The sequence below is a fragment of the Eurypyga helias genome, unplaced genomic scaffold (genome assembly GCF_000690775.1).
Source record: "Eurypyga helias isolate BGI_N326 unplaced genomic scaffold, ASM69077v1 scaffold8512, whole genome shotgun sequence".
Taxonomy (NCBI): Eukaryota; Metazoa; Chordata; class Aves; order Eurypygiformes; family Eurypygidae; genus Eurypyga; species Eurypyga helias.
The window spans coordinates 1-9,162 of record NW_010236544.1 but is presented as its reverse complement, the minus strand read 5'-3'; the positions used below and the strand labels follow the sequence as shown (position 1 = coordinate 9,162).

Below are 9,162 nucleotides of genomic sequence, written 5' to 3'. Positions count from 1 at the left end.
GGGACAGGCACCCCCAGACACAGTCTTCACCTTCAGTGCCCATCTCAGCAAGGTAGTCAGGGTAAGTGTGGTGTTTGCCTCCTCTCGCAGCGAGCAAGGGAGTGAGGGTGGTTTGCTGAAGGTACTCTGGCTGCCAGCAGACCTGGTGCCTTCACGGTGGGCATTCCTACAGGACCGCTGGCAGCAGAAGTCTTTCAGAGCTCACCTGTCGGGAGATGATGGCCTGAACGATTACCAAACCTCTTCATGAGTGCACCAAACCCTGCAGTCTCATCCTAAAATAATACATAAGAAATAAGGTGGCTGGTTTTAACTAAAATTCTGTAGCAGCTGGAATATTTCCCACAGGAAGGGGTGGGAGCACGTTTCTCAGTGTCCTTCCGTCAGTCTGGGTGTCTTGCTGGCAGAGGCACTCATCGTTAAGGCTTATTGGGCTGTAGCTGGCTTAGCCAACCCCAGCTAACTGGAATCAATAAGGAAGGAAGTGTGCGTGGCTGGTGGTAGTAGGAGAACAGACTAAATGAGTTTATGGATTTGCACATCCCTCATTTCTCACCTGCCTCTGTAGTGTGGGAGTTGCTTTTTAGTGTCTTTTGGAAATCAGACGTGATTAAAGTTTGGCCCGTTGCCTAACTGCTGTAAATCTCTGGCTGAGAGAAGGAAAATGTGTTTGAGATGCAGCTGTTTGAAAGAACCTGAATATAGCTCCCAGGTCTTGCTCTCTCAGGCTCCTCTGAACGCAGCAACCTGCGAGTCAGCCTGGGTAGGTGCTGGCTCCGAGGAGAGCCTGGCTCCCTTCCTCGCCCTGCCACTGACTCATTGCAGGTCCTCAGGCAAATCGTTTTGATTTAGGTACCAACTACAGATCTAGCTGCCTAATTTCTGTTAAAATGCTGGCCTTCAACTCGTGACTCACCGTGCCCATTGTGCCGCTGAGATAATAACTTCCTCCCCGTGCTCGTCTATCCAGCCCTACACCACACCCCGGCTGCGGTGGTGGAGCGCCTGCCGAGGAGGCAGCAGGGGAAGGGGAGAGGCTGGATGGACCAGGGTGCTGGCTGCCTGTGGCGCTCCGGTCTCCCAGACTCCCAGGAACAGATTTTTTTTTCCCAGGCGCAGAAGTTCCTGACGCTGCAGATAGGTGATACGGGAGGTTCTTCAAAGGGCCCGGAGGGATGCTGCTGTTTTGAGAGATACGGAGGCAGCAGTGCAGGGATGTCTCTCGGGTTTGCAGGTAGCTTTGAGTGCTGATATCCCCGGAGTTGGAGGTGGTGGGCATCTGTATCACCAGGACACACCTCCCAGGATGACAGCAGGGCACCTCCACATGGAGAGAGCCATCCTGGCGTGAGGGCAGGCTGCTCATGAGTTGCTTTGAGCTCCCGTTTCAGAATGAAACTGGGAGGACTCCCCAAGCCACCCGAGCAGGAGTCTGCGCACCGAACACGAGTGCTGGGTGCCGCAGTGTCCAGGGCGTTGCAAGGGGCCGTGCTGTGATGCCTCTGTCACTTTGTAGAGGGTCCCAGCAGCTCAGATCTGTGCCCACCTCTGGGTGGGGGTGAGAGCCATTCTCTGACACCCACCCCGAGGCAGTGCCAGTGCACCCTGTCACGCACATGCAGCCCTTGCTCCCCCTTTACCAGGAGCTAGGAGCGAAGCGTTGGAAAGCAGCGTGACTCTGTGTCTGCTGGACTGCAGTAGCTTCTGTGGATGCTTTCAGGACCAGCCAGAGAGTCAGAATCTCCTTATAAGACTGAGAAATGCATAGAAAGGAAGGATTTAACTTTATTAGGAACTGAGGACAGTTGAGGAGAGTGGGAGCTTTTGCAGGGCTTTCCCAGAAAAGCCACCAAGCTGAAAACGCATTGGTTGATATAACACAGCCTCTGAGTTATAATCAACCACATTGGTTCTTTATTTTAGAAAAGGACTGGACATAAATCAGTAGAGAAGCAGTAAAAGGAGCAGAGAACAATTTCCTTAGACAGTCCCGTGTAAGCAGGACACAACAGACAAGAAATGCATATATGCCTCTAGATAAAAGCTCTAAGGCTAAAAATGTAAGTGGATGAATTAGAAACCCTGGCTTTAAATTAAAGTTTTGACATAAACTTTTAAGAAACCCAGTTTTAAAAAAAGAACAAAACCAACAGCGGGACCCTGTAATTCCCAGGTGAAATTACAGAGGGGAGAAGAGTGTGTCTCTTCTGGTGGCATGGGAGGGACGCTGCGTTAAGGAGAGCGCCAAGTTCAGTGACAAGTAACACAGAAATCCCCAAATGCACCTGAGTAGGAGGAGTGTGGTGTTTAGGGCTACGACAGGCTGCAAAAGAGGAGCCTAAGTGCTCATGTGATTCTTCTCCAAATAATACTGAAAGAAGCAGCCAGAAGAGGAAGATGCTTTTGGGTACAAGGGATCATTTGCTGGCCACGCAGCAGAGCAGGGAGGGCAGTTAGAAGCAGGAAGCTGTTCTTCCGAAGCGAAGGTACGGCTGGACAAAGAAATCAGGGAAGAGGTAGCAGTGCAGAGCCACGGTGAGGCAGGCCAGGAAGGATTTCTACGAACAGCTTGTGAAAAAGAGACGGTTAATGCCAACGTTTTCAACTCCATCAGAAGGAAGAAGGCTGCCAGAGCCTCTGCAGGTCCAGGGAGTAACACAGGTCTCGGAGGGATGTAACTGCATAGCAGAAGAGCAAACTGAATTTATTGCATTAGTGATCAGCGTGGAAGTGCTTGAGGAGGTTCTCACCCTGGCACATCGACATTCAGGGCGTGGGGTAGAGGATCTCTCATAAATCATCAGTCTGAGTGTTTCTGAGACACATCCATGAAGTGGATAGCAGTCAATTGCCAGGGCTCCAGATCACTCACCTGGGCATCGGGCAGGGGCTCAAGCACAAAACCGTGAAGTCGGGAACGTGGACTGCAATCTGTTACCCATGCCTGGAGCCAGAAGGAAGAGCTGAGGGCAATATCAGCTCTTATAAAGCTTATAAATAAAGAGCTGAGGGAAATAGCTGAAGCCACGGAACGATGAGCCTGCCTTTCCTGCCAAGCAAATTGTTAAAAATTCAAATACAGGGTCTGACTTCTAGGCACATAGCTAAATGTGAAAACCAGGGGAGGAAGAAACACAGCTTTTGTAGAGAGAGATAACGCCTTGCAGATCTTTTCGGGGAATGAAGCTCTCAAAGGATAAAAGGGAAGGTGCTCTCATAGGTAAACAACTCGCTGAAAGCTAGGAGATAAAGTACAGATCAGTTTTAATGGACGAAAGTTACTCAGGGAAGGAGGAAAGTGGAGCTTTTCAGCTGTCTGCACCTCTCAGCAAGCTCATAAATATCCTGGATGAGGAGAGGAGATAGCAAAGTTTATAAGGCCAGGCTGGATGAGGCTTGGAGCAACCTGGTCTAGTGGAAGGTGTCCCTGCCCATGGCAGGGGGGTTGGAACTGGATGGGCTTTAAGGTCCCTTCCAACCCAAACCATTCCATGATTCTGTAAAAGACAAAATCCTTCAGGATTGTCAGCTTTAAAACTGGCTGCAAAGTGTTACGGAAGGATCTCCTGTTGCTGAGTTATTGGGCAATAGAGTGGTGGATGAAATCCCATGTAAGTAGCACAAAATGCCACACATGAGCAGAACCGCTTCTAAGTAAAAATCAAATTATTATTAGGAGCTGGCTGGGAAGAAATGTGGGAGAAGCAGGAAGTGCTTTGAAAAAAAGGATATAGCAGAGTTGGGAGACGTGCAGAAGGGTATCGAGCACGATCACAGCGGTGAGGTTTTTCTGAGAAAACAGAATATAGAGACTTTCATGTGGGAAAAAGATGATTAGCAAAGGATATGAAAGAGAGGATATGAAATCAGGAGAGCAGGGGAGAAGGCAGATAAGAGAGACTCACTGGTGCTTACAACAAAGTAAGTGGTGGCATCAAACAGGAACCAGAAGCTTTAAAGCACCCTATAAGGTAACACACGGTGTGTATTGAAATTGATGCTCGTTGCCCAGAGGATGTAGGTGCCAGAAGTAAAATGGGTTTGAGAGCCTAGATCAAGAGCTGTCAAATGCAGAGATGCAAATACACTCTCTGGCTCAGGAAGTCCCTAAACCAGGGTTTCCAGAAGCTGACGGTGCTCCTGTGGGATGCAGCACCCTGCAGGTCTGTGCTTACCTCGCCCAGCTGCAAGGTGAGGCTGAATCTCCATCCACAGCCCCTGGAAAAACTCCACTTGTGCAGGCAGTGCCATGCACTAGCATTGCAGGGAATAACACTGCCCTGCAGCCATCGCCAGGGCAACGCACATGATCCCAAAGATGCTTGTGTGATCTTGGAGTTTACGCCAGTTCCTTGAGCACCTCCACCAGCTTTTGTTGGTGGGGTTTGCCTGAAGGTACATCCCTGCCTCTCCTGCCTGGGAGACTGTACCTGGGGTTGTTTCAGGCAAGACCCAATCCTCAAGCAGTGCTGAATGGATCCTTTTAAGAGAAGTCAGACAACTGGCAGTGAGTTACAGCTAGATGGTTTCCTAAACCAGCCCAGCACGTACGGATCTCATCCCAGAACAGCCAGATCACTCCCAGCAAAGGCTGATGAAATGTCTTGAGTTCTTTTTCTGGGAAATCTCAGCTCCTGCAGCACACTGTCAGCACCCTCTCCCTCTCCTCCATCTCCTGCTCAACCTCTTAGCCATTCCCTTTCATGTCATGTCTTTGATCTTTACTAGAGAGGGGGAAAGGGATGAGAGGGCAGAATAAGACCACCGTTAATACCCCAAGAACAACATTTCTGTTGTATCACCAAGGTCTGCTCCTTCAGGTCGCTGCCTTTGTGGAGCTCGATGGTCAGTTCAGCAGCTAAGCCTCTACCACCGCCCCTAATTCAAGACCTTTTTTTAACCTTCCTGTTTGTATAACAAGGGGGACACACAGGCATGGTTTTCAGAAAATAATAACACCGTTTGAGACTCGGCATCTGACTGAGCACGGAACGGCTGAAGCTGTACAGGCTCTGAAGTTGCACATAAGCTGGTGCACACGAGGAGCAGCTTAATTCAGTGTACTGCTGACACAAATCACAAGGGCCAAATACGCTCAAACTCTGCCTTCTGATACTTGGGCCATGCCTGCACACGCGTGTGTATGTATAACACTGTGTCTGTGCATTGATTTTCCCATGTCAGTTACCAATCAGAATCTCATTTGTTTGTTTTCTTCCTATATATTTAATTTTCAGAGGTCCTGTTCCTACAGCTGGTGATTTATTACAAACAAGAATTTGCTGGTTTGAAACGTTGTTTTGAATTGCCCTCTGTGAATATCTACATGAGTGTTTGTTACCTTTTGATCTCAGGAACGTTCAGAAAAAGGGAAATGTGAAAAAAGAATGCGTGTATGCTTTTACTGGGCTGTGCTGGCCCTGCCTGAGAGCTCTGGGCAGACTTGAGTCATCTAGGAAGGGGACCGTGGTGTGTGTTTCTGCACTCTGTCGCTGAGAGAAAGGCACTGTCTGAAGCGGTACCTCAGGGTGCACCGTTTCTGGGCAGCCCTTACGTGGAAAGTTTCAAAGCAAACCGCTCAGGATTTGCCTGTCAGTAATTCACAAAGTGGAGGGGGCTGGTGGAGAACACGAGATGCAGTCCTTGCTGGCTGGGCACGAGGGTTTGGCATTTGTGCTCAAGCACCATTCACTGGGTTTGGCTTGTTTGGGACTCATCAGCAATCCGTGCGGCCTCTTGGACACAGTGGAACGCATGTGCCATCCCTTTCTTGCACATCACGTGTTGTCTGGAGTTTCTGTTGTTGTCCCTCGTCCCTGGAAGGTGCTGCTGTGGCACCGTGTGAATATGAGTTGGTGCAGAGAGCAAACACCAAAAAGCCCCAAAAGCAAACATCTGGTGGTGATGTGCATCCTGCGGTGCCCCTTGCCCTGAGACTGCATCCTCTGGAATATTTAAAAAGTAGCTTGACATCTTATCTTTACATTTTATTATGCTTTAACTTAGAGGAATAAACTGACTGGGAAGGTGGCCTGAAAAATCCCTCCAAAATACCGGAATAAACTCAGTGGCTTTCACTGCAGCATCTGTTCTCTGTATGGCAGGGTCATGGCCTCAGCAGCTGCAGAGGCTGGGAATGTTCAGCCCGTTGTAGCTGACACTTTTCTTTTTCCTTTGAATGCAGGATCTGAAGAGGAGGTCCAGGATGTCCATGAACACTCAGTTTAATAAACACTGGCCTGTTTGCTTACTGGAGAGCTGGAGTGGCCAAAGATGTTCAGCGTACCAGCCGCAGAGGAGCTCACATCTCGTCGTCTGCACAGGCAACGCGTAATAACCGGCCCTGCCCGGTGCGCGCCACGATGCAGACTGCAGACAAGCAGTGTGACACTTGTGCTCTCCTCACGTGTTCCCACGTTGTGATGGTCATACAAACGCAGAGCCATCTTCTCCGGGTCCCCTTCTCCTTTGAAGGCACAGGCAGCCCACCTTGTCTATCTGCGTGGGCCGGTCTTGGGAGTCACCAGCTGGAGAGCTCGCGGAGGGAGTGCAAGCTGCTATTTTGGCATGCTCATGCCACAGAAGGTTTTGCTAAATACTTCAAAAATAAACAAGCCTTCGAGACCAAAAGCTGCAGAAATTACTTTCTGTGGCCCGATAGCTCCTGACTTCATTTCCTCACTTAGGTCAAAAGCTGGACTTCTTCATTTAACTTTTCCACTCTTATTTCAGACACAGGAACAAGCTGTTCTCCATCTCACCACTCACAGGTCCACCCTGCAAGGTGCTGCTTCTGACTTCATTGGAAAACAACAGCTCTCACCACGTTTGGTCACTTCATTGTCCCTCAGCTGAGGCCGTCTTGGCCATTCGCTGCGTTTTGCCAGCAGCGGGAGAGGTGAAGACGCAGGGACAATGTCAGCATTTCTGGGAAGGAGGTGGGTCAGACTCCTTCCATTGCAAAGAATCCACCCTCTCATCTGGCAGTGTAAACAAGTCTCTCGCTCATCCTCTAACTCCTCCACCTACCCTCAAAATAGGTGTGATGGCCAGCCCTGTTAAGAGCAACTCCTTTGCTGAGCCTGTTTCAAACCTGAGATTCCCCCGTCACAGGAGTCATGGAAAATCCTTGAGTTCACGTGGTTCCTGCTTCTCTCCTTCCCCCCTTGCGTTTGCCCCAAGACACAGCAAAAATTCCCAGCAAAAGCATCCATAATAAAGGAAGAGCAGAGCCCCATCCATCACCCAACCTTATCTTCATATTTCTGAGGCACCTGAAATGATACTGCAAAGGAATTTTTCTAAATACCCTTCTGCCTTTTCCAACATTTTGATGATGGAGAGAGGAAACTTGAGAAATCGCTAGGCTCTCCATTTATTAATTTTTATCCTCCTATTTGTGGAGGGGTTTTTTGGAATATCAGTAGTTCTTATTTCCTAAATCTCATCATTTGGGGACGTTCAAGAAAAATAAAACCTGCCAAATTCAAAACTTACTCAACCCAAACAGTTTTCATACCGCAGGGAATCAGACTGTCAAGTTCATTGCCCTAATTCGGTCATTCAGGACCAGAATTCGCACGTGAAGTGCACATTTCTATGGCACCAAGTGTTTCCAGAGTTAATGCTAATGAAGCACTGGTGGGGATACCACACTGGAGCTGAAGGCAACACTTGACAGTTTGAAACCTGGGGTAGGGACAGACTTCCCCCATCTGCTCAGTGCTCAGTAAGCTTTCCATGTCTGCCTTGCAAGCAGCAGCTGCTTCTCCAGTTTGAGAGCGCACTGGTCATGTAGTCCAGGATAATCCTGCCTCTGCCTGCCTTTGTTGCTGAGGAAAGCTTTTTACAGGGTTTGCTGCCCTTAATCTTTGAAAAAGGCATCTTTGTCCCAGCTGCTGATCAGTCACTGACGTTCAGTTGATGATACTAAAGGTCAGCCAATAGCACTGTTCTACACAGAACGTTATTCCCTTGCTAGTGCTCATTTCTTGTCTCCTGTGACCGAGCCACCGCAGGACCTTTCCATCTAGACAAGAGACAAATTCCTTTCATCCAAGAACCCGGAAGAATTACATTTAAATCTTTCCAGGCTCTTCTTGCTTGTTGTGCAGAGCAAGCAGAAGACCCAAGCTCAGATGTTTTCTCCCTTGCAGGAAGTCAGTCTTATACTAGAGGAAAAAAAAACACAGGAGCGGGTCTAGATTCCCTCTGTTCAACTTCTTGTGCACGTGGTCCGTGGCTTGTCTCAACCAGCTCCCTACGTCCTCTACCACCCTGGAGGGCTCAGGTGACTTTACAGAGAGAAGGGAGTCCGGGTGCTCCCACTGGTTTCTTTAGGAGTCAAGAAGGCTGAGAGCCTCCAGGGATGCATTTGACTGCCTCAAAGGAACGAGCATCTGGTTTGCAGTCTTTTTTTTTTCCCTCCTTATCCTTATAAAGAGGAGGGATCTGAAACTGTGGGAAGCCCCAAACTTCTCGGTCAGCACTAACGCACCCTTTCCACTCCCTGCTGAAGTATTACCAGGCTGTGCAGGGCAATACCTGCTCTAAAGTGTTTTCCTTTCCTGATGTTATGCTGCTGCTCCTTTTCATCTAGAAAATGGCCATCCTAGGTGCTGGGCCCCCTCCCGGGGGGTTTGCTGAGCGGAATGAGAGCGTGCAGGTCTGCTTCGGTGGGTTCTTGGGTGGGAGGAGAGGGAGGACGTCTCTGGGAAGGTGGTTTTAAGATCCTCTTCAGTAGATGGACTGCCATCCTTGGCTGCCTGAAAGGGAAGAACGGTATCTGAGAGTATGGGGAATGGCTTTTCTCAGTTCCTGTTTCTGGACGATGCTTTTGAGGGCTCAGTGCCCTTGGGCTCCATCACTGAAGTTCTTCAGCATCACTGCAGCGAAGCAGAGATCGTTCTCCTCCGTTGCATCCAAAGGCCCAGCTGCAAACCGATGGAAGCCAAAGCATCCCAAACTCCCTCGGTACGAAGGCCCAGCCCTTCCCAAGAGACCGCAGTCTTCCCAGGACCTTCCCACGCCGGCGAGATGGGTACCGTGGGCCGGGCTGGCTGCCCAGAGCCTCTCTTTTCCCTTTTATAATGTTCAGATCCTTTTGAAATGTGAATATAGGTTTGTTTTTCTGTTGTTGGTTTGTTTTTTGGTTGTTTTTTT

The 9,162-nt window shown here is 49.3% G+C and overlaps 1 protein-coding gene across 1 annotated transcript in view; it reads left to right on the top strand.

The window, feature by feature from the left end:
* The window catches only part of RNF43 (ring finger protein 43), a gene marked incomplete at its 5' end in the record, with an annotated part of 15,865 nt that extends 9,637 nt beyond the window's left edge, over positions 1 to 6,228 (top strand). Inside the window, 2 exons of the mRNA XM_010147118.1 lie at positions 8 to 61; positions 6,185 to 6,228. Coding sequence (XP_010145420.1) covers positions 8 to 61; positions 6,185 to 6,228 — 98 coding nt within the window. The remainder of the gene's footprint in view (positions 1 to 7; positions 62 to 6,184) is intronic.
* Between the last annotated feature and the right edge of the window lie 2,934 nt (positions 6,229 to 9,162).